We start from the raw sequence: 24,711 nt of genomic DNA on the forward strand, positions 1-24,711 counted from the left end.
TACAAAAGCAACCCAGTGAATTATCTTAGAAGGGTCTACTTATAAAGAGCAGTTCATACGTGGTTATTTATACGTGTGTGAATTTTTTAGTTTTCTAATGCTGAACAGTTGATATTTGTATGACGTGTTGTGCAGGTCTGTCTAGGGTTAAGAGTAGTAAATCTAGATCTTTTTTTGACAAAGAAGAGACACCTGGAAGAGTACTTAATTGGTCATTTCCATAGATTTTCAGCCAAGGCAAGTTGGTAATTTCAGAAACAGAGACAGTATGAGGTTTCAGTCATTTTAGGAAAGAAAAGCATTTCTTCTGTGGCTCAGTCAAAAAGGAACATTGCATCTGCCTTTAGGGCGTCTTAAACTGCCGTGTGGAAAGATGTGTGTGACGTTTTAAAGCTCGCTGTGGAGTGGGGTGAAGGCCCTCACACTGCGTCGTCTTGTTGTTTCAGCTGGGCTACATCGAGGGACATCCGCACAAGAGGGGCCTGTTCCCTGCGTCTTTCGTTCACATCCTGTCGGAATAAAGGGGACCCGTGGAGCCGGCGAGCAGCCTGAGTCTTGAGCCGCCCCCAGTCCGGCGCCTGCACGGTACCTGCTCGTGCCCGGGGGACAGCCGCAATACCCACATCACTCGTTCTCCCATGGGGCTTCTTAAATGAAAAGGCATTAGACATAGAATCGCACACACATCTCATCCACGAATACTCGGGACTGTGTGAAAATCCCTCTGGAGACCGAGCGGTCCCAGGCTGAACGGTGCCAGTTGCAGGCGCTGCAGGACACGCTGGGGTGCTGTTGTGTTTTCCGTGACTCTGTGACTTCCTGTTGCGCACGCCCCTTCGCTCCACCATGGGGAAAATTGCCATTAGAAACTGGGGGGGGGAATTCAGCCCAATGGCCCCGGCTGGCAGCAGGGATTGTACCCCCGTCCCCGAGCCGCTGAGTGGAAGCTGGAGTTTGGGAGCGAGCGAGTCTGATGCAGTTCCACTGGGGGCTCGTCACGCTGGGCGCTGTTCATGCAAGCGCTACCGATTCAGCAGGCTGCTTCCCCGAAAAATGAAGAGAGACAACGTCCTCCCTTCCCACCTCCCGGTGGTTTTTCCTGTGCGCAGAGCCCGTGCACAGGCTGCAAGGATAATCCCGTGGGTCTGTTCTGTGGAAAAAGAGTTCCAGCTCCGCATTGTCCCTTCCGCCAAGACAATGGAAAGCACTATACATATAGGAAGAGACTTCTCCCCCCACCGAAGTGCAGCCCCACTTGCAGGTTCTGTCTGTAGTAAACGTATTCAATTAGCACGTACTCATTTTTAGATGAGGATAAAGCCGATAATCAGATGACAAGTGGGCCAGCATGGGCTGAGCACTGATGGATGAGGGAGAGGGGTTGGATTTTTGTCAGGATTTTATTTTTGAAGAAATGTGGCTGTGTGCGCGCTGACAGTCACCAGCGGATGGCCCAGGCCAGCAGTGTCTCTCGGCTGGCCAGCGCGCCGGTCAGTTGGCCTCTTGTCGAGAGAGAGTGAGTGAGGGGTGAGAGGTTGGCGCTCAGGCTGTGCGTCGCTCCTCAAGGCTCGATGGTTCACAGAGCCCCACCAGACTAGGAATGGTCTTCAATGGCCCCAGCCTGTCTGCGCACACACGGCACTCTTAACAGCTCAGCTCGCACAGCGGAACAAGTGTGAGAAACGCAAGTCTAGAAGCGTGTCTTTGTGAGCCCTGAGCCGAGATGGGTAGAAATTCAAAATGGGGTTTGCGATGTGTTCAGCCTGCAAAACTGTTCCTTGTAAGGCTCTCTGAAGAACTGGATGTCAAGGAGGTGCTGCTCGTCAATGGGTTTTTGTGGCACAGACTGCCCGAGTTGTCCACGACAGTGCTAGGCGCAAACAAAGAAACGCTTTTTGCAAGGTACCGGCGGCAACACAGAAAACGTGACAGGTGCTCGCGATCTTGGCCTCATTTTAGTTTTTTTTCCCCGCTTGCGAGCGAGAGCTTCTTGACAATCAAATTTCCTGCCGCCGGATTCGATCCACAGCCTGGAAGTGCATCGCCATGGCAGCCGGCGCTCCGAGTCCCGCCTGCAGGAAATGAATCTGGGCGATAAGGGCCTGCCGTCTTTCGAGGGGGAGATGTTCAGCGGACAGCGGCGCCTGGGTGCTTGTGAGCACTGTTGCACAAAGGTGACATCCTGCAGCGATGTTGCAAGTAAGCCTGGGTCCTCAAAAGTACAAAACTCCCAGTCGGCCAAGGTTCGCACTGCTCTCCGGTTGTAGTGATGATCAAAGCACAAAGAACACAAAAAACATCTGTGACACGGAACGTTTTCAAAAAGCAAAACTGGTATCTAAGCTTGCCTGAGAGAGAAAGTGTACCAAACATTTGAAATTGAAATCTCTTAATCGTCTCATTGTTCTGTTCCAACATCATGCCCCCCTCTATACTTCGAGTCTGTGTGTTGTGAGTTGTGAGATGATCTCTAGTAGCTCAAAGACTTTTTTTTGGTCTCCTCTGGGTATTTAAAAAGATGCTGGCTGAAGATAAATACTTGAAATTTGTTACAGATGCCAGAGGGCACTTTGCCTTTTCCCCTGATGGGTTACTCAGTAACGATTCTTTTGTCCAACATACTCTACCTATTCCACTCCTACTTACAAACAATTATTTTTTTAAGTAATTGTAAATTATTCAGATGAGATTGAAGCTCTCTTTTGGTCCGTGTTTTATTGCTGTAACATTGACAAAGAGTATTAAGCTGGGAAGCTAGCTGTTGTATCATTGTTATTTTTCTATGACTTGAGGGGGAGAACAGACCTATTTAAAAACAGCTTCTCATTTCTATTTTTTTTTGCCTTAAATTATCTTTTCTGCCTTCGTTGTTATTTTTTTCTCTAATGTTATCTGCTGTTTTTGTCAGAAGAAATAACAAGTATTATCTACCTTTAACTTGTGCAATTTTACTTTTCATATTTATTTTTTTATTTTATAAACAATTTATATTTTACAAATTTGTTTTTAATGGTGGAATGCAGTTGTGAAAAAAATGTTTATTCTATATGTGATATGGTATAACTGGTTTTATTCTATTATAATGAAGTTAAATAAACTCTTGCACCTATACTGACCCCTGCTTTGATTAGTTCCCTTGAGTCCACCCAACATTTCCTTATCATTAAATTCGTTAAAATTGTCGTCTCAAACACAGAATACAGATAACACTTCAGAGCTCTCATTGTCAGCTAGAAACTTTTTTGTGTGAACGTGGTATTGATATGAGAAATATGTTTGGGTTGGGAGCTGTCAGCATTCGTAGTCTGCAAAGGACCTGGTAACAGGTTTATTCCACGCTGAAAGGCAGGGTTTCGGCCGCGGAGCTTCTTTAGCTGTTTAACAGGTTAATTTTCTACAGCAGAGGCATGACATCATCGGCTGACTTGTGGCTACCATAGGAAACAGGAGACAGCTTTTTGTTCTTGTTTACAGCTCTGCAGTGGGTTAAATTAGCAGTTTCCTGTTGTGATCCTGAAGGGCCGGCGTTCCTGTACATTTTCCAGCTCGGCTCTTAACGAGCTCTTAATGTTACCGTCTCAGCTCGACCGGTTTCACCCAGAAAGCCTGTAGACACATCACCCCCCCCCCCCCCCAACAGCAGGACTGGGCACCCCTGAATTTGCTCACCTTTCTTATGAGCCTTCTCCTCTGCCCTTACCACCTACAGTTTGAGCATGTAAGTATGGAGTTCAGTCTGGGTTCATGGAGGCCAGTGAGGCAGGTGTGCGGAAAGTGAATTTTGTATTTGCAGTAACCGGCTTCATACGGAAGTAAGCCTGTGCTCAAATGAAAGGGGACGTGTCAACGCTCGTTTGCAGAAAGCCTTTGGCTCTTCTTCGGTATCTGTTGGTTTGAAGGGTTGATGTCTCAGTCAGGCAGGCCCCTGGGAGATGCGTTTCGGAAACAGTCTTCAGGATTCTCTTAAATCCTGCCTTACCACGCACGGGTTACTCCTTGACAGGGTGCAGATTGGGGATTTTGTTTGTTTGTGAAAAGTGTTGTGTGAATCACAGACGCACATGGGGGGAGTGCGCTGTGGGGGTCCTGCAGCCTCCTGCGGGGTGCGGACCCACGCGCCCTCTGTCCAGAGCTGGGAAAGAAAGTTCTTCTTTCGAGGAACCAGCAGTGTGGCTTAAGCAAAGCAGTATAGCACAGAATCTAACCTTTTTCACCGAAATAAACTTGCCTTCTACGGTTAAACAATTTTTACAAAGCTGCGAGTTAGCGAATAACCAGTGGAAATGCAGAATACCAGCACTTTGATACATTCAGGTAATATATCTGGATCATATAATAAGGGTGTAGTGATGTATTTCCTCTTCCAGAACACTACCTCTGTGTTGGGGAGATGCTACACCTGCTTCAAAGGAAATTTTGATCCTGGGACTTGTAAAGGGAACAGGCACAGACGTTGCAAAGAAAAAGGCAGAAACCCACATGGTGTTTTTAGGGATGGCACTGCCTTGCTCCCAGACAAGCAAACAGCTGGACAGTCTGTGCATCTCGTTCTCACGACCACGATGGGGCGCTCCCATGCTGAAGCACGCGCTATTATTTTACCTGCTGTAGCTCAATCTCCTGCTGCAGTACAGTGTGTGAAAGAGGGACAAGTGTGAGAGCGAGCCCTGCAGGGCCGGAGCCGAGGGGTGTCTAGGCAAAGGAAGGAAAACGAGGGCTGCTGGACAGAGGGAATACGCGTGTTTGTAATGCTGGTGGGCCCGAGTCTCATCGCGATTCGTCCCAGAGCACGGACTGCCTGCTCCAAGTTCCCAGGCAAGAGCCGATGATTTTGCACGCACAAAAAAACACACACACACCGCACGCTGGGGTTTTGTCCAAGATTTATTCTCTTTCATCAGAAGAGGCCTCAGCTGCTCTCGAACGCCGGATGCTGCTTCCTCCTCCCCGTAGCGAGGAGGCCCGGGTCTGGGACCACACTGCAGCCACACGCCGGTGGTCCGCCCTCCCCCAGGCTGCTCAAGACCCTTCTTCCTCCCGTGTCGTGCGACGTAAGGCTTGTGGGTGTGGCGGACCAGTAACAAACGTGAATACATTTTTTTTCCATACCTATAAAAGTCCATACCTATAAAAACAAGTGGCTCGGCAAAAACGTGCGTTTTTTTTGTTTTGTTTTCGTCTGCAGTCCTTTCTGAAGGTCCAGCTCCTCGGGTCCTTCCATTCTTCAACCGGGGGCTGCCCTGCTTTCTGGACCATCTGCACGAGCATGCTTAAAAAAAAATCCTTTAAGAAAAGTGTTAAAATCCCCAAGAGGGTTCTCTTTCCCCCTCTTGACGAGGTGCTGTCTTGTGACTCGCTCTCTCTCTCATCACCGCCTCGTCTGTTTCACAGAGGTACTGGTGCGTGGCTTTGCCAAAGCCCTGGGGGTTGTTTTTATTTGCAGTTCCTACCCTCGTCACCTGTGCAGCTTGATTTTCCCCTCCGAGTGCAGCTTTAGTATGATGTGGGTTTCGAAATCGGCGTTGTGGACCCCCGTTTTCCGAAAGGCTCCGGCGTATTTGTTATCCTCCCAGTAGTGGTGCCAGTTGCCCTGGGGGTCAGCCCCATAGCCGAATACAGACACCTGGAGAGGACAGAGAGAGAGCGTCAGCCATGGCCAGTGGCTTCGGAGGAGGGCAGAGGGGTTCATCTGCCGCGTGAGTGTCTACATTGGGACACTTATTAGCACTGTCCTCTCGGGACATGGCCTGTACAACAGGCGACACTTTCACACAACGCGCACGGTACGTGACAGAACAGTAGATCATAAATAATTCAGGTGGGCAGCTGCGTCGGCATGCTTAGGCTGCAAAGGAACAAGTAAAAGGTTTATTCCAGGCTGAAGAAAAGAAAGAAAACGCAACATTTCAGCCGTGGAGCCTTCTTCAGGTGTCACCTGACCACCTGACACCTGAAGAAGGCTCCACGGCCGAAACGTTGTTTTCTTTCTTCTTTTTTTCAGGGTGGAATAAAGCTATTACTTGTTCCTTGATAATAAATAATGGCACTCGCAGCCACCCATCATGCACAAAATAGCACAACAACATGCAGTGGGCAGTGGAACAACAGCAAGAAACACACAGGACAGTATACACAGGGCAGCCAGGTAAACAGTGCAGAGCACAGAGATGTGCTGAGTTCTGAGGCATTGCACGGATAGCGAATATGTGAGTTTATGATGTGTTTACGATGGCGGTTTATGATGTGAGCTGCTGTAGGATAGAAGCTCTTCTTCAGCCTAGTGGTCCGTGCTTCAGTGGTGCGGTACCGCTTGCCAGAGCACAGGGGGAAGAACAGTTTGTGGCTGGGATGGTTGGGATTCAGAATAACAGATCAGGCTTTATTGCGACAGCGGATGGTGTGGATCTTGCCGATTGATGGCAAGTCAGTTCCTACAATCCTCTGTGTCGTTACCACAGCCCTTTGTAGAGCGTCTTTGTCCTGTACGGTAGAACCGTCGCACCATTTCAAAGGGATACTTGGTGCACAGCTACAGAGATGCACACTGACCATACGCTCCAGGTGTTGTGACATGCCAGGGAGCAGCTGGACAGTCTGTGCGGCTGATTGGCACGCCCACAACGGGGTGTTCACTGCAGCATGCGCTATTATTTTCCAATAATAGCTGCAACTAAATGTCCTGCTGCAGTACAGCGTGTGAAAGAGGGGCAAGTGTGAGAGCGACCCCTGCAGGACAGTAGCTGAGGGGCGTCTAGGCAAAGGAAGGAAAACGAGAGCTGACGGACAGAGGGGATGCACGTGTTTGTAATGCTGGTGGGCCCGAGTCTCATCGCTGGCTCCCTGATCATCTGCCTGCAAGTTTTCAGAGGTTGCAGCAGCAAAGTCTTTGCGATTCATCACAGGACACGGACTGTGAGCATAAGGCAGGGATGGCCCCAATCCAGCATTTATAATTAGTCAGGACTTGGAACACGGTTTTTGTTTTCATCAATTTAGGAATTTAACCGGCTGAATGAATTCGGCAATGGCCAGGAAGAAGAGCTACAGGGCTTTGGGATGTGTGTTTCACTTCACCTCATTGAGCAACCCGCCCGCTTCGGGGTAAAAAATATACATTCTTCCAGATGTCTAGAAATTGTTGATTAAGGACCAGAGTTGGCCACCCACCTCTATAAAAAAGAACCTGCTGAATTGTGGAAAAGCCAGTCTGAATTTTTTTTTGGCTTCTTTGATAAGGCAAAGCATTTTCGGTGTTGCTACAGCAGACAGAAAAGGCCATGATGAGCAGGCAGCCTGGAACTGGGGAAGCGGTCCGGGCGGGACACTCACCTCGTCACAGATGTGCAGAGCGAAAATTATAGCCAGCATGCCCGTGGAAGGATACCGCCCGTGATGCTCTGTCCAGCTGTCGTGGGTGTATTTAAAGAAGGCCGGGTTCACCACAATCACCTGCAGAAACGTGGACCAGGACAGCCAGTGAAGGGTTTGTACAAAGTGCCCCTGCAAGGTCCTAGAGGTCTCTAAGCTCAGAAGGCAGAGGTGTGACCCCCATGGCCCGCGGGCCGAATCCAGACCAGCAAGCCCATCTGCTGGCCCGTATGGCAACTGTAATCAGAGCCATTGGCCTGTATTCCAGTGGACAACTGGCGCAGGTCTCTGAGAGGACAAGTTGACAAAAGGGGACATGGAAGACGCTTTGCAGTTCACCCTTGAGGTTGATGTGGCTTAGTGGGCTTGATGCAGAGACGCGTAGCCGACACCATCACACTGGGGCACTGTGATGGGATAGCAGTAGAGAGCCACAGGGGGCACAGTGAATGTTAACAAGAGTTAACTCTCTTCAGCGGTGGTCAGTGGCAGCACTGAATCAACTGCTCCAGCTCCAGCTTCAACGGGATGCTTGGGGGGACCGTTACAGGAATACACACTGATCCAGTTCCAGCTGTGCTTTGTCTGAGCCTGAATAGCCCGCACACAAAGCATGAGCCCTGGGGCCATTACTCCCTGTGGCTCTGTGCTGCTACTCAATCACTGTTACCCGTCTCACGATGTCAGGGCCGGGTCTTTGCACAGACGGGCTGGGAACGAATCACACTTGATTTGAATCTGGCCTGCCACAGCAAGTGGGTTTTTAGGAAACCACTGACATGCGTTTCCTACCCGCTTTCTTCTCCATTGTCAGCTTCAACCTGTGTCAGCTGTCCACCACCCACCTGACGTACTGACCGATCATTATGAGCAACTTCAAAAGGCATCTCTCACCTTGTCCTTATCAGCTCGAACCCGCTCTTTGACTCTCATGTAAGTTCTAGGAAGAAAACAAAACAAGTGTCAGTTTTACCTAGACCTATCCATTTTCTGTCCACACTATCCAATTCAGGGTCGGGGGGGGGGGGGGGGGTGGCAGAGCCTATCCCAGCAAGAATTGGGCATAAGGTGGGATACACCCTGGATGGGACGCCAGTCCATCACAGGGCACTCACACCAGGGCCAGTTTTCCCAGAAGTTAATCTACCCGCCATGTCTTTGGACTGTGGGAGGAAACCCACGCAAACACGGGGAGAACATGCAAACTCCACACAGACAGTACCCCAGGAATTGAACCCAGGGCCCCAGCGCTGCTGACCACTGCATCGCCCCTGCTGTTCTGTGCTGCCTTAGCCCCTCTTTGATCCACGAGTGCGGAACAGCAGCTCAGCCGAGCGCCCTGGGTTCGGACGCGGCTGTCGAGGTGCCCCGGACGTACGTTTTGATCTCCCCGGTGGACAGCGCGCTGGCCAGCCACTGCAGGTCCCGCAGCTTGAAGGGCAGCAGGACCAGCCACACCCCCGGGGGCAGGTCCACCGCGCTCTCGGGGTACATGAAGTGGTGCGTGGTCCTGTTCCCCACGTCGGCCTCGAACCCCAGCGTGGTCGCCTTGTTCATCCTGCCAGACGCCGCAGCCGGGAAAAACACATGAGTCCTCCGCCCGGATCAGAGTGCGCTACCTTCCCCTCACCCCTGTTTCAGCTGGAGTGCAGGTGGGTGTTTCAAGTGCTTTCATATCCCTACGACTGTCGGAGTCAAGGGGTTTCGACCGAGTGCGTTTTCTCTCCTTCTGAGAGCAGGTTGCAGGGGTGGTGGGACTAGGGGGGTTAATTTCGTTTTGTTTGATTACAGTTCTTTGATGTGCAGAAATGGAAATGTACAGTAAAACTGGTCTACTTTGACAAAATCACACATGCAGCAGCGGATGTAAGCAGATTGTTTTTGCAGAAGTGTGTCTCAATTTCTTTGCACACATGTCAAATGAATATTGGGTGACAGTTTGTCTAGTTGGCTTTCTGTAAACCGCATCTAAAGAGGAAATAAGCTGCCTCAGGTCACCCTGCGGTAGTAGTTTAGCAACGGACAAAAATATTTAAAATAGGGTATAAGAGATTTTTTTTCTTTTCAACATAAGTTTTAAATATGTCATTTACCTATACAGAAACACTGAAAACTGCCGGATTTTCAGAGAACTATTTCTTTTCTCCTGTGTTTTGAGAGATGAAAAGGCTTCTTTAGAAATTGAAATAAACTCTTTCTTTTGACTTTTCACTTGATTTTTACATTACTCACAATGGGCTGTGGAGCCTTTATTCCCAGTCAGAGACATCCGTTACTGTACGTATCTGCTGTTGGTATCTTAACCATTGTACTCCAGGAGATAAATAATTACTGTACTGTGTCACTAACGTGTTCAGAAAGTAGTGGTGCAACTCTTGCGACAGTCTCTCTGGACAGGCTGTACGCAGGGACTGGAGAGTTGCCCATCCACAGGAAGGGTGACAAAACTGAACCGAGTAGTTACAGACCAACAAGTCTGACTTCTATTAATGCAAAGTTATGGAAACAATTATTAGAACTAACGATAACCGACTTGTTTTTTTGAAAAAGCAGCTACAGTAATGGAGACACACGGGGAATAGGCTCCAGATTTACAGAAAACGTTCTGATATTTTCTCATAAAAAAATGCGTCCTGAAATAGCGAGCCTCAGCCGAGTTGTCACAGTGCTCTGTGTCTGCTTACTGTAGAGGCTGCTGTGGCTGGCAAGAGCACAGGCCTTCTGGAAACAGATTCAGGCCATTGTGCCGGACACTTGGGGCACTCAACCTGCTCAGCGCAGACAAGCTCGGTGCCTCCTGTTTCAAAGGGTATTCCCTTGGCCAAGGGAGCTTGAATGGGAGTCCTGGGGCATCTTCTCTTGTATTGCGAGACCCGGTATGCTGAAGATAACCCAGCTGGTTCAAGCCCTGAGGTATACCACCAGGTATATTGGGGAATTCGCAAGCCAATCAGCTAATGAGCAAGCTCAGGCTCAAAGCGCTGATATCTGGACTGCACCCTAGTTGGCCAGGACACCTGGACTCTCCAGATTAAAAAACGAACTGGTGCTTTTAAAACTAGCATTGGTCCACTAAGAACCCCGGCACTGGAATCCTGTCTGAGCTGAGCTGTTGGGGTTTCTTTGGCCCAGAAGCTTCAATTGCTTGCCGAAGAAAAGAAAAGGCAAACGTTTGATTGAACTCCTCTCTGTCGCGGGCTCCCAGCTTTCATACAGCCCCGACGTCTCATTAATGCATAATTAAAGATAATCGCGCAATGCATAATGAATTGATCGTCTAGAAAAGAGAAAGCTGTAGGCACCTAAATAGCCGGGCAGAGGTCGCAGACGAGGCTCACCGCCTTCGACCGCCCTTCAGGGGGGTCCGGTCATACCCACCTGATCACAGCGTCATGGGAGTCTACCAGGGGCCCACTGTGGGAGCCCCGGAGGTTTCCCGAGTTCCCCACCACTGCACACCTCCTGCAGCGGGCAGGCACAGCGGGCTCGTGCGGCGGCGGCTCGGAGACGACCCGGAACATCTTCCGGATCACCCGGTCGGGCTCCTGCGCGTCCGAGGACCGCTGCAAAGCCTGGTGGGAAGGAAACGAGACGCGACGCTCATGCCAGCTGCCGAATCGCGCCTCCCACCGTGCGGCTGAACGCGCCTTTTTTTTGGAAAGGACCGGGAGACGTGGCACAAGGGCAGGACGCGCTGTGCGGCGCACGCTTCACTTCATGAGGTTTGGATCGTGCCCCGACCCGGAACGGTAGGAGTCGCCCAGCGTTTTCTGTCGTCCCCGGGAGGGGGTTATGAAAAGTGCCTCCGTTCCTCGTGTTTCAGAAAGTGCGCTCTGATTCTGTGCTGGCTGTGTCTGGGCTTGGTCCTGGCAGGACTGAAAATAATTCCATTAAGACGCAAGCTTGCTGAAGCAAGTGCCAGATCCCAGCGAAAGCTGAAACGCAAAAGCCGAAAGGACCTTAGATCAGCAATGCTTTACTTCGTGCTTCCTTGGCAACATCTACCAAGAGCCTTAGCAGGATGCTTCACCTTGATTCGATCTCTAGGTGAAGGTGGAGGTGCTCAGGGGACACCCAGGTCGCACACGAAACCCAGGTCCTGACTGCTTTAAACTTCCCATGGCACTGCTCATAAGAGTGGGTGTTAAACTCCCCTTGTGCAGTCTGGCCTCCCTAAAGCTCCCCCTTAATTCTACAGGTGCTCCCGCCCTGGGTCTGCAGCGCAGTGGGGCCGCTGTGCGTCACCCAGCTGGGGGCCACACTTCAGCGGGGGATGCAATGAGTCCCCTCTGATATGTTAAGCTCCTTCTTACAATAACAATTAACCAGCTTAAGACAGGGGATGCCAATACCTTTTCACTGCCGCCAGACCCTGCAAGTTTGACTCTGTTGGTCAAGCAAGTTCAAGCACATACCGGCGAGTTAACAATCCCCTGTGCCTTCACGGCCACGCGCCGCAGGGCCCCCCGGGCACAGCGACACTGACGTCATCCCCTCCCGGCTCTCTTACCAGCCACCATCGCAGCGCGCTGGGAGGGACGCTGCCGTTCTGGGCCGTGAGGAAGGGCAGCTGCCGGGCGTCGAAGCGCTGGTCGAACCAGGGCGAGCGCCCCCGCTCCGAGACGCAGGAGGGACAGCCGCACGGGGCGCCGGGGGCCGGGCGGGCGGAGGGCCTGCTCCGGGCCGGCGGCGCGCGCGTCTGGTTCCTCGTCTGCCCCCTCGCCGCGAGCCGCGTGCCCGCAGGGGCCAGGCGCTGGAGGCCCGGTGGCCACTTCTGTCTGCCATGAGTGACCAGCATGAGGAACAGCGCCCCACACAGGAGCGCGCACAGGCACGCCTTCCTTCGGCAGTTCATGAGGCCGTGGAGGGCGGGCCGGAGGCAGTGGGGGCAGTCGTTGGAGCTTCACAATGTTCAGTAGTAACCATCCAGCACCCTGCAGAGCTTCAAGCTTGCAGGATTTTCAGTCTTTAAAAAAATAAATAAACAGCAGGCGATTCCCGTGACCTGAGCTTCTCTTTAAAGGCAAAAACTCCACTCAGCCTCCCTGTAGTCCGACAAGGCAACATCCTATCCGGCCAGGACTCTCTGCAGCTCAGACAATAAAAACCACAGTGAAGAGCCGGGGGAGACACTGGGCCACATACAGTACTGAGAGATCTAGCAGGGCTCCTCCGGCGTGTGGCTCAGTCTGCCGCCATCCCCCTGTCCAGGAGCCCCTCGTTAGCTCCGCGCGTCGCTCCGGGGCGCCACCAGCATCCGTGCCCCTGAGCCATTCAAAAACAGAAGCACGCTGTAAATCACGTGGCAGTACAGACTCAACCCCCCTGCCCCCGGTGCCACTCCACTAACATCTGTCAGCCAGGAAACGTGGAAGAGCTGCAGGGAACAAAATTTAAATTGAACACAAGACTAGAGCACTGACCGGTCACAAATTCAGAGAAAAGAAAAGAACGACAGCTTTGTGCGAGTGTAGTGTCAGCGAACCCTCTGTACAGACCGCCTGAGCTCAACTCTTACAGGGTAAATGATGCTTTCGAGAGCTGGAATTGCAGACCAGGATGTCAGCCGGTCTGAAGCTTCACCGTTTTTTTAATGGGAACATTTTTCAGCTGTGAAACGTTCACAAAGCAGAGCCGAAGCAAACCCCCTCCTTCACAGCGTGGTTTCGCCTCCTTCCAGTGCTTTCATGAAAGATGTGGAAGACAGCAGCCCTGGGGTTCAGGGAGCAAACCTGGATCTGCCCTGTGTCCGCTGGATTCCCCAGGTACCTCGTTCATTGCAATGCAGCCTAACAGGTGGCGCAAGGTCCCGTTGGGACATATACTTCTTTTCTAGATATCGGCACATGTTCCTCCTCGTTAAAGCATTTTGTGAACAGCCAGAGACTCATGCATTTCCACATACCCTTCCGGTGGCTCTGACTGCACGGACACAAACCTGGAGGACCGCTCGGAAATGCCCAGCGCTTCTCCTTCACTGGAAGGCTCAGGCCTCCTGGAAGCAGCCCAGCTTGCAGCCTGCTTGCTCAGCGCAAGGAGATCTCTAGCGTGCCCGAGTAACTCCAGCCTCCCTTCCCTGGGACGAGCAGCAGAATGCCGTGATCAGGCTCCGGGAACTCTGAGGCAGGGACTTGGGAGAGGCCGTGGCCGTTGCTGAGGAGGTAGGGGGGGTAGGGTAGCGAGGTTGACGAGGTCAGCCGGGGAGAATTCCATGGAATCAGCTGACTTTCAGCTGATCCAGACATCGGAGCTGCTGATCAGGAGAGGGCTCTCTGCTCCTTCGCTGCCAGAGCCGGAGAGCCGCCAGACTGCAGCCGAGCTTATCTGCGCTTCTCCCTTGCTGAGTGCATTCATTACTCATTCAGCAGAAAGCTTTCCGACCTGCCCTCAACATCCCTATTGATTAAAAATCAGCAGTATAGAAATAAGGGAGAGCCTGGGGAACGGGCAATTCACGAAGCCTTAGTGCATCCGTGAGCATCCGGGACGCCCAGGCATTGACCAGTCGGAACAATCCGATTGTCTTGCACTAAAGTTTGGTAAACATTGTGAGGAAATTGCTAGCATTCTTTCACAGACCTGAATCTGCACACTTGATCTATATGGCAATAGATAAAGCCCACCCGCTGCAAAAGAGAAGCCAACTCTGTGTGTCAGCATCTGGCAGGGTGTATTTTTGCCTGCAGAGCAATGGCTGCTGTGAGACAAGATGCAGCTTTAATGTGATCAATGATGGCAGCATATGGATCCTTTCTGGCTCTTTCATTAACCGGTCAATGTGACAAAGGCTGAGCTGCCCATAGGAGCTCTGTCAGTCATGTAGAACCGAATGAAGAAACCACAAACTGTGAAAACGTCTCTATCGCATCTGAACTGGAATTGAATTTCAAGTGCATGTGACGTGTGCATAGTGAAACTTCCCCTTTTTAAAAAAACTGAAGGATTTGCATGGGCCTCTGGTTCCGCTTCCCCCAGAAACTCTAGTGTTTGTTTCCCAGCAGCTGATAAAAAGTCGCATGTTACTGTAAAAGATGAGATAAACCCTGATGCAAAAGATGTTCCACTTCAAAAACAAATTAAATCAGACATTGAAATATGGGGAAATAAGGAAGGTTTTATAATACGTATAAACTTAATTGCTGAATATATCGAGATACATTTCGAATATTTTTGAACAGTTGGTTAAAGGTCCTCTTCCCACTTCTGGCTCAGAACATAGGAACGGTTTCCAGATAGGCCAGTGGGCCTATGTAATCCGTTTGGTAGTTAGGAGTTAATCGATCCAAGGATCTCATCCATACTTTTCCCGGTTGACGTCAAAGTATCAGCTTCCACCACTACCTTGCTCTTGCTGGCTAGGTGGTTCCCTACTCCCACAACCCTTAGCGTAACAATGTGCCTCCTGGTTTCCACTTCCACGTTTCCGTTTCCGTCCTCGGGGCCATGCGGTCCGTTTAGGTTGGGCCCTGGACTTGACTCACGTTTTTAGGCACCCAAAAGAAATAGTTGCTCCCCGGGCTATCCTCAAAGTCGCCTTTTTGACGCAAAGTTGGCTGGTCTAACGTACGCGCGGGACCGCAGTCGGCCTCTTGCCATCTGTCAGTTTCAGCGATTGTGCGAACACACTGATAACATGAGAACGCGCTGCTCCCAGACTGATAGAACTCACAGAGCAAACTGGAAACACAGCAACAACTGACAAACCCGCGATGAAGTAGACGCTCGATCGCCTTTCTTATCCTGTTGTCTTTTAGCACTAGTTAGCCCTTACAGAATTGTCCAGGTGCTCTCTCTGATTCTCAGAATGCCAGCTGTCCGAGCAGTATTTACAATTTTTTGTCACATGCTTACATTCCCGAACAGCAGTGGGATTAAATGTGTGCCGACCTTTCTTTCCCAAGCATAAACACACTGGGGCCGCCTCGAATCCTAAAAAGGGAGCAGGGATCTTAATAAACGCTCCGCTAAAAGTAAACTTGTGAACTTCACTGTCTCATTGTTTCCCCGAGAACTGTTCTAGTTAAATACAGGGGATATCTCTGCAATTAAAAACGGCTTTCCAGCCTCCTGTATTAAATCCGGTGCTCAGTGTACAATAGGACAAGTTATAAACGAGAGGAGACCATTCCAGCCTGTCTGGGAGTTAGTAATTGATCCAAAGATCTCGCAAGCTTTTTTCTTTTCTTGAAATATATTTGCATTTGCTGTAAACGGGTATTGTCTACGTGGCTTCTGCGCGCTGTATTAATAAAAAAAAAAAAGACAACTGTTGCCTAAGAGGAAATTGATTAAGTGCGGCTGAACTGAATTCTTCTCATTAAGTTATTATTCTGTTCTGAAAGGGAAAAACACGGAAGAAAGGCATTTTTTTTGTTTTGTTTTCCTCTTGAAGAAGCTCCTGTCAGGGAGACTTTAAAACGGAGGGAGTAGTGAACACGCGGTGTTTTTGAAGACACTCGGGTCATTAAAATGCGCACATCTTAGACACGTAAACATTTCCACTTGTAAAAGGCGCCAGGCAGGTGTGAGAGGGCAGAACTAATTAAAATGAGGCGACCTCCCCCACTCTCCCTTTCAGTAGAAGTTACAAAGTATGTCACTGATGTCCCCAAACTCCACCTAGCTTTGTTTGAGTAAAATCAGATACATTTTTATCTTGTCGGGCTACCGATTCTCATTGTGGGCTGCCCATCAAAACAGAGAAAACACACTTTCTTGTACCTCTTGATTCGTAACTTTGTAACTAGGTGGAGTGCGCAGGTACTAAACGCAGCATAAAAGTTTAATATTGCAGTGTACGGGACAGGGAGACGTTTCCGAGCTGCAGCTACAATCTGAATAACAAAAGAAAATTGTTTCGACCTGCACGGAGTGCGTAAATTATTTACCGAATCGAGATCTGTCTCTATTCATTATAGAGGGCACTGAATTTGAAAGCACTGCGGTAACAATTTGCAACATTTGCAATAAGGTGAGGAACAATATCGTTCCCTTCCGTATACAGCAAAATATGGTGGGATTTCGGTAAACACGAAACCCATAAAAAAAATCACAGTAGACTACCAGATTTATTTTAAATTACACGTGCTCTGCTGTATTTACTTAGCGCCTCGTTTGTTTGTTTTTTAATTTCTCCTTTGTATAACTCGTATGCACGTTTTCTAAGGTAGGCTTAAAAATACATATTCGCGAGTCCGCCGGGCAAGCTACGAAGCGTTCGACAGCGACGGGGCCTTTTCGCTTCGCTGTTTTATCGTCCCGTCGCCTTCCTGTTGCGGGGAACTCTTAAAATACTACCAGAGAGCCCCTAATTCTACAGGTTGTACGCCTTCTAAAATTCTAGCCTAAGTTACTGGTCTCGGACAAATTGTTTTGTTACACACACACACATATATATACGTGCACATAAAATGCACCGTTTCTTATAAGCATGCCTAAGCTCTCCGCTCCCTTTACAGCAGCTAAAAGACCGACATGTTGCGCGGAGCAGAAGCAGAAACCGTGCAGTACTTACAGAGGGGAAGGAGGCTTCAGGCGCGCCGCGCGGCTGCAAGCTGCCAACTTGAGCGCGCGGCGGGCGCTGTAACGGTACAGCGAGGAGGTGCCGCGCGCCGGTCCCCCTCCTCCTCCTCCTCCTCCTCCCAGCCACACAGCGCGCTTGAGGGGACCCCCACCGGGCTCCGTCTACTGCGATACCCCCCGGGTGAGCAATCAACAGCCTTCTGGAAAAACGCCTCTGCTGCTTTGACTAGGTTCCTCCCCGTTTTGGGTGCAAAGCGTGTCTCGAGTGAATTCTTGTAATGGATGCTGGTTGGTTTGTTCTGGTTTGTTTTTTTTTTTACCTGGGGGGGGGGTTGTCCTTGTGAAAGTAACGTTATCTTTATTTTAATCTGTTCGGTCTTTGTGTGTGTCACCTCAAGCCTTTGGGAAGTCATGGTTGCTGGGGGAATTTATAGGCTTGTTGGCGTTTCTTTCGCTTCTGGGCCAGCGGGCGTGCTGAGCCGCACGACCCGGCCGTGTGCAAGGGGACGCGTCTCAAAGCCGTGCCTTCCTCCGGGCGTCCTTGCCGTCCGATATTTCCGTTTCTGTCGGCCTTGGGTTCTCACGCGTCATATGCGGGCAATTCCCGGGAGCCCCGCGAGCAATCGCTTGAAAATGCGCACGAGGCGAGGACAGAGCCTGCGCCGGCAGGGTGTCTGGAGCCCCCGGGCTCTGGTCCTGGCGCGCTGACCGAGGTTCTGCAGACAGCAGGCACTCATCCTGCGCTTCGTCCGGCTGATGGCTCTTACTCGCACACAGCTGGGTAATGCGAGGTAAGAGCCATCGATTGCTCAAGGTGCCGTACCTGCGATCTGAACCTGAACCAGTCCCCGGCCCAGGACCTTAACCACTGCTGCCTCTCTGCATCAGCAGAGGCCCTGCGTAGCCCCCAGCTTTACAAACCCCCCCCCCCAAGAGCCTTCCGGCTCCTTGTTAGACTCGTGGAAATACTCCGCTGGGCTCTTCCAGCCCACATTTTTTGTCCATCGTTTCTCAAGCAGAGGGGGGCATGGATTGGGGCTTTTCCTGCGTCTGGAGCACTCGGTTTCGGGGAAGTGCTGTTATCCGCCCAGAAGTGAGTTTAGAATTGCTGGCAGGGGTTCGCAATGTGAAGTTTTCCTTGCGCTGGCCTCTCTCTTGAAATCTGTTCTGCTTTTACTATCGGTGCGGGTCCCTTCCGGTTCGCAAAACCATGTCTGTTTTTGCTTCTTTCACGAGATTCAGGGTATCTTTCTCAGGCTGTCTTTAAAAGTACAGTGTGTACACTACTTTATGGCCAGCAGCCATGTCACCCTGCAGCTCATGACTGGCAGCCCCACTGAAGCTCAGCAGGTGTGAGCCTGGCCAGTACCTGGATGTTAGACCTCCTGGGGGAAAAACTAAGGTTGCTGCTGGAAGAGGTGTTAGTGGGGCCAGCAGGGGGCGCTCACCTAATGTGACGTCCTAATGTCCTAATGCCCCAGTGTAGTGACGGGGACACTATACTGTAAACAAGCGCCGTCCTTCAGATGAGATGTAAAACCGAGGTCCTGACTCTCTGTGGTCATTAAAAATCTCAGGGCGTTTCTCTAAAAGAGTAGGGGTGTAACCCCGGCGTCCTGGCCAAACTTCCCATTGGCCCTTACCAATCATGGCCTGCTAATAATCCCCATCTATGAACTGGCTCCATCACTCTGCTCTCCTCCCCACTGAGAGCTGGTGTGTGGTGAGTGTACTGGCGCACTATGGCTGCCGTCGCATCATCCAGGTGGGGCTGCACATTGGTGATGGTGGAGGGGAGTCCCCATTACCTGTAAAGCGCTTTGAGTGGAGTGTCCAGAAAAAGCGCTATATAAGTGTAAGCAATTATTATTATTATTATTTCTCCCCCATTGCCAATAAATACTGTAAACCTTCATCAGCAGAGGCTCAGATAAGAAGCCAGCCCCAGGCCATCATGGAGCCAGGTTCACTATGCTTATCTGCCCAGGGCGGACTGCCTGCATGCTAATATCAGACCAGCACCGAGCCTCAAAGTAAATTTGCATTCGTTCATTTTTATCACCATCACTATCTTTTCTTGACATCACTCTGCAACATCCTTTCTTCCTAAAGACACGGATCTAAATGCAGTTTTTTTTTTTCTAAAAAAGATACAGATGGGAAACAAACCAGAACACATCGTCTTTTGTTCAGGAAACAGGCCATTCGGGGATGCCAAAAGTGATATTGAAAAGCAGGTCACCCATCACAACCAGTGACAGCTTACAGGCATTGTTGATGCTGTACAATGAAAAGTACAGTTTGACCCATGTCTGGCCTCTGGTCTCATTTCCCCTCCCAATCTTCACTTTTAGAAAGAGGCATTAATTCATTGTGTTACTTGTGGCTGAGACCCGCGCTCAGTCCTGGATTTCCCATGAGGCACTGTAGGCACAGAGCCTAGGGCTCACTAACCAGCAGGGGCTTTTGCAGGCCCATGAAACACGATCCCACATGCTAAGGGGAAAACAAGGCATTTACAGCCCCATTCAGACACAAGAAACATGCAGCTATCATCTGACAGTCTCTTCCCTGTTCCTTCTTAAAACGTCTGAAGTCATAAGACCATGTAGCCCCTGACACAGGGAAGAGACACGGCCTTGTCTGTCACATACTGCTTGTGCTGTGTATTGTGCACGGACTACGTTGTGCAGAACAGTGAGCTCCGCGCTCGGCTCAGTCTCCCATTCAGCTGCTGTCAGGACTGTGCTTTTCCTTCAGCTCCGACTTCGAACCCCCACACAAGCCATCAGGTGAGCAAACAGCTGCTGAATCCCAAACAGCGTCCATAAGAAAAAGTGAGGAAAATGGTGAGTTGTTGTTTTCTAACTGTACCTTGTATTATATTCCTTTCACTGAAGATGTTGTTTATATCGAATTTAGGCGGAACATTCTGATTCCGACTGTAGAGCCCAATGCTTTTGTAGCCGTTATGTGATCTAGGTGAGTCTCGGCTGATTAGTTCAGAGTGAGAGCACTTCCTGTGCAGCTGTGATCCGATAAAGTTCTGTCGGCCTCCTGCTGCAGGCTGTGGGTCGGCCTTGGACTGGGAAGAAGACACATCATCACGATGGAGGGGGTCAGAAAGGGAACCGCAGTGGTTTTTGTCCCTGAAGGGCTGCACACTCGTGCTCAGCACGGCTTTCTCCAGCGCAGGCGAGCTATCACCCCTGTCTTCACTGTCCCAGTTACATCAGTTTAAAAGGCTTAGCTTAGGTCAATTTAACAACGGTGTACTTTTTGCATAAATCTGCACAACTGTGACATTTGTCAGCTGGAGTGCAGCCAAAATAAAAGCAGGATGAAAACCTTGGATCAATTCTCCACAAACTGCTGAATGGGCAAATGACCTCCTTTCCCTTGTAGCTGTTTTTCTGATACAGGATCTCAAATACAAAGAAACGTCGTGATGCCTGCCTCCCCGCTATTTTAAATTGCCGTCGCTAAATGCTCTATTGACTCAAAGGCTACTTTGACTCTGATTCAAGATCTGAAAAAAAGCAAGCTGACATTGGCAGGACTGAGCCAGTCTCCTGGGAGGATGCTGGATCCGGAATATCTGTCCTTACCAGCACAGCGCCAGTGAGCGCTGGGAGTCTTTCTCCCCTCTCTGAGCATGGGAAGCATGACGGCATCTCCTTACACCCACTGCAGGGATGACGAAGTGTGTCCATGGATTTCCAAAAATAACAAAGGGCTGCCAGCTACAGTACATTGTGTGGTGTGTGCTCTGCCTTCTCGGAAAACAATTTGATTTGTTTGAATAGGTCGGGCTCTGTTTTCCTTTTCGGAAGAACGTTCCATTTGCTAAGGCATTCCTTGATAGCGGCAATAATCGCCACTCAGGGCAAAGCACTGTTGTTCATCGCTGGGGAACAGCTGTAAGTCATTATCTGTGTGTGGCCGTCCTACTGCACTAATTACCCTGGTGGCTGTCTTTATGAGCCAACGCAACAAGCTTTATCTCTGGCCTGCTCCACCACTGCTCACTGCTCAGGGCTCAGCAGAGATCGGTGTTGATGGCACACGGGGCGCTCAGGCTGGGGCTGTCGGGGGGGCTGGCACGCCTGCTTCTAGGTATGAGCTACATTTGCTGAAGCAGCATCTCAGAGCGTCAGCAGGGTAGACGTTATGGGCAAAGTGGCTTAATGGACTCTCCGTTGTACTCCATCTGCTTCCAGCAGTACTTATATTCTTGAGATCAAGCAGATGACGCTGCTATTTATATTCTTGAGATCAAGCAGATGACGCTGCTATTTATATTCTTGAGATCAAGCAGATGTCGCTGCTTACTCTTGACACTTACTGTGACTGTTTCTCTGTGGTGGAAGGACATCCTCCTAAAGAAAGACCTATTTCTGCTTCAAAGTTAGAAGCAGTGGAAAGCTTTCCCCCCCCCAATCATCAACGTGGCACAACTTCACTTTTAACAGTGTAGCAGCCAAGGCCACTAACATTTGATGTAATTTATGGGAAGGTAAATCAGACGTTTCTTCAGCAGTGTGCTTTCTAGCACAGTTCCCATGATTCATTCACAGATACTGTAGACAGGACCCTTTGTAATCGTCCGTCCACTGCACAGGAAAGTTTGGTGGGCAGCTGTCAGAAAGGCCAGTGAGAGAGGTGTCCCTGTGTCTGGACGGAGCAGATAGACCAGGGGGACAAACTAGAGTTCAATCAACCAGTTTTCTTTCACAAAAAACACACAAGCCAGTGTCAGCGGGACAGTGGGTTCCCAAAATCACCCTGGGAAGCACAGCAGGGGTCTGGGATAAGTGAACAGCAGATTAGGATGAAGTACATTTCAGAGGGAGTGCTCACACATAACAGCAGGGGAGATGACAGAGCATGCTTTTCAGAGCTGGGAAGAAAATTGTTCTGAAAGGCTTAAACAAGCCAGACAAATAGAGGATAATAACCGAATTGAGAGGAGAAAAATTATAGTGAAGGGGGTTATTAAGAGTATTAACCTGAATTAGAGCTAGTGTTCATACTGAAGTATATTGCACAAATCCGACTTTATCACCCTGCTTTTTTTCCACAATTAAATAAAACAAAACAACTCAAGTAACATGATTATTGTTTTTTGAAAGTTAAAATATTTCAAAATACAGACTTGTAAATAATAAAAATCATTTGTAAGGTAGTCTTGCTTGTTGGTTTTGTTTCTTTTTTTTCCAAAAAAAAGAGGTAAGAAAGAAAAGCTCTTTTCTGGAGTCGAAGGCAGAAGATTATCATTCAGCTTTGTTCTACTGTATATTTGGCCTAAGTATTAGAGAATGTGCTTTTTCAAATTGCTCAATATGTATGTGTTATTCAGTGCAGAGACTCCCATCGAGTCTGTGGTATGCAGTCAGGATTGGAATGCACTAGCCTCATCCAAGGGCAGCAAACAAAAATAGATTATTTAAAAAACTGAAGAATGCAGGAGCCTAATTCTGCAAAGACGCGTATGCTTCAGATGTGTGTGCATGGTCCACAGCCATCAGAGAAAGCAAGACTTGACACGATTGCACACTAATGCAACTGGTCACAAACTTTCGAGGCAGGCTGACGGGCAGCAGTGTGATGTAATGGTTAGGGCTCTGGATTAGAAAGGGATTTTTGCGGGTTTGAATCCCAGGAGGTGAGGCACAGCTGCTGCTCTCTTGAGCAAGGTACCTCACTCAGAACGTTAAGATGCACGGCGGTTTGAACGTAACTTGCTTGGGATAAAGTATTAAGCAAATGAATAATAAACAGATATATTTCTTCCTCCCTAAATGTTGCTTTGATGGAAAATCAGCTTTTATCGTTCCCATTATCTTTATGCTTGGTAATATTGTTAATACTATCAGATAAGCTGGACTGGGTACTTTTGGGTACTTACATCTGTTATTACTTCTTGGGAAACAGCCATTGTTTTATGCATGGAGTGCAAGTGAGTCAGTGTTTTCAGAGCAGCTCCTGCCTTTAATGCAATATATTTTATTTCTCAAACATCTCCACAGAATGAGATGAGATTTAAAACTGTATTGCAACACCTACCACAATTTGTCAGATTAAGCTGTCTTTTTGAGACAAGCTGTCACGCCACTGCCTTAAAAGATTAAGTATTTGGTCACTTCAGACACCCCCTAAGTCTCAGGCTTTCCCGTGCTCTGAGAATTAGGAGAGAATTCCACTTGGCAAAATACCTGCGTCCGTACCGGAAGGAAAGAAAAGAGAAACAGGTTCTGAATTTCAGCTGGCTGCTGCATTTCTGCTCGTGACCGGGGCAGAACGGTCACCTGGCGCTGATTTGCCCTGTGCTGCATCCACCTTGGCACCTGCCTGCCTGTGCCAGCTGGAAAGAACTGTGACTGAGCTCAGCATTGAGCTCCTACCGCCTCACATCTCACCAGAGAGCTCGTGGAGCTGTGCAAGGAGACTCTCTGCCTCCCTGGCCTCTCTCGATCCAGTCTCGGCCCACACGGGCCCGGTGTTATCAGACCCGCTTCACAACAAGGTCGTCTCGCAAGTAGCTGCTCTCCCTCCTACTGCAGTACAGCTAGTCCAGGGGTTCTCAGTCCTGGTCATAGAGACCCCCACGTCCTGCTGGATTTCACTGCAGCTTCTTCACTGAGCTCCTTCACCGGACCCTCAAGCTGCTTGGTAAGAACTTCTGCAAGCTTTTTGTGCTCAAGGATTGGAGATTTTAAGTTACTTAAGAAATGCAGTAGTTAAAAGGCAGCTTCCTACGTGTTTAGGAACTGGAAACAATGAAATAAGTTCAATTAAAAATGTCGTTAGGTCTGCTAAGGGTTCGGTTATATAATGAGAGCTTGGGCAGAACGCACACCAGCAGCACGAGCACGGGGAACACCTGGTCTACTGTACCAACCAGTGTTCTGACAACCACTACAAATTTCTCCATCTGTTTCTCTATAGCTTCTGCAACTCTACAAGGCTCCAGGGACTCTTGCTTCAAAGAATAAATCATGGTATGTGTATCATGTCCTGCTGTGCACATATCTGCTGCACATACTGTATACTCTGTTCAGGAGCGCTTGTTTCTGTTGTTGGCTTACCTCCTAGAGCCCAACTATTAAAGGTTTTGAGTTGGACAGACTCCAAAAGCTTTCAGCCCCCCAAATGAAATAACGCTAAAAGTAAATTAATCAGGGCCCACATCATCACTGAGGCAGCTTGCGGTTCTAGAAGTAAAACTTCCGTTGTTTTTTTCTTTTAAAGCAGCAGCTTGTGAACAATGCGAGAATGAGAGAAAGAGAGAAAACGACAAAGTCAGTTGCTTAAAAACTCAGTTGAGAAGGTGTGTGTGGGGGGAAATCTTTGATCCGGGCTCAGCCGCAGCTCAGAGAAAGAGAGGGCTGAACTGTGGGCCGAAACCCCGACAGGGAGAGGAGGAAATGAGAGAAGCAAATGTAAAAAAAAAACCATGAACCTACCTTGTAGACGAGAGTCAAAACTCATTTCTCACAGCTCAACCATAGCACACTCCCTCAGCTCAGCTATTGTGCTCGCTATGCTAAGACTGAACATAATCTGCACAAGATGGTTTAAATTATGACGTGAGGAGGGTTTTTTTCTCCTTTCTCAGAGAGGTGGAGCATAAAATGGGCCTTTACAGTGAAGAGACTATTTACTGCTGAAGTACTTCTGTCTTTTTCTGTTGTTTCATGACTGTAACTGTATCTTATTTCCTCACGGTTTGTAGGGGATTTCTGGTTCAGTATCTGAAAAAAAAAAGTTGCATCTGTTCATCTGGAGAAACATTCTGTGAGTTTCAGTACTGAGTGCTGG

General features: G+C 49.4%; 2 protein-coding genes across 6 annotated transcripts in view; one reads left to right on the top strand and one right to left on the bottom strand.

The window, feature by feature from the left end:
* unm_sa1614 (un-named sa1614) overlaps window positions 1-3,106 on the top strand; it is a 54,513-nt gene extending 51,407 nt beyond the window's left edge. Inside the window, exon 28 of the mRNA XM_088937561.1 lies at window positions 447-3,106. Coding sequence (XP_088793687.1) covers window positions 447-521 — 75 coding nt within the window. The 3' untranslated portion in view covers window positions 522-3,106. The remainder of the gene's footprint in view (window positions 1-446) is intronic.
* A 1,760-nt stretch (window positions 3,107-4,866) lies between these two features.
* Window positions 4,867-24,452, bottom strand: st3gal8 (ST3 beta-galactoside alpha-2,3-sialyltransferase 8). 5 transcript variants are annotated; one of them, XM_088937267.1, is made up of 7 exons: window positions 24,357-24,452; window positions 11,879-12,633; window positions 10,747-10,940; window positions 8,747-8,926; window positions 8,263-8,308; window positions 7,330-7,449; window positions 4,867-5,623 (listed from the first exon to the last, which is right to left on the bottom strand). In XM_088937267.1, exons 2-7 carry the CDS (start codon window positions 12,221-12,223, stop codon window positions 5,456-5,458), a joined length of 1,053 nt encoding a protein of 350 aa, XP_088793393.1. In that variant the 5' UTR covers window positions 12,224-12,633; window positions 24,357-24,452; the 3' UTR covers window positions 4,867-5,455. The 5 variants fall into 5 exon arrangements, with proteins under 5 accessions (XP_088793393.1, XP_088793396.1, XP_088793392.1 ...); XM_088937270.1 differs by having other exon boundaries at window positions 11,879-12,745; window positions 24,357-24,415; XM_088937266.1 differs by lacking the exon at window positions 24,357-24,452 and adding an exon at window positions 16,883-17,152.
* Between the last annotated feature and the right edge of the window lie 259 nt (window positions 24,453-24,711).

This window comes from Atractosteus spatula, chromosome 19 (genome assembly GCF_055471065.1).
Source record: "Atractosteus spatula isolate fAtrSpa1 chromosome 19, fAtrSpa1.hap1, whole genome shotgun sequence".
NCBI classification, from domain to species: domain Eukaryota; kingdom Metazoa; phylum Chordata; class Actinopteri; order Semionotiformes; family Lepisosteidae; genus Atractosteus; species Atractosteus spatula.

Excerpts from the sequence above, each read along its gene's own strand:
- st3gal8 (XM_088937267.1), bottom strand. The coding sequence starts at position 12,223 with ATGAACTGCCGAAGGAAGGCGTGCCTGTGCGCGCTCCTGTGTGGGGCG. Across the intron at positions 7,450-8,262 it reads TTCGAGCTGATAAGGACAAG|GTGATTGTGGTGAACCCGGC; the intron begins GTGAGAGATGCC and ends ACGTTTCTGCAG. Across the intron at positions 5,624-7,329 it reads CTCTGCACATCTGTGACGAG|GTGTCTGTATTCGGCTATGG; the intron begins GTGAGTGTCCCG and ends TGTCCTCTCCAG.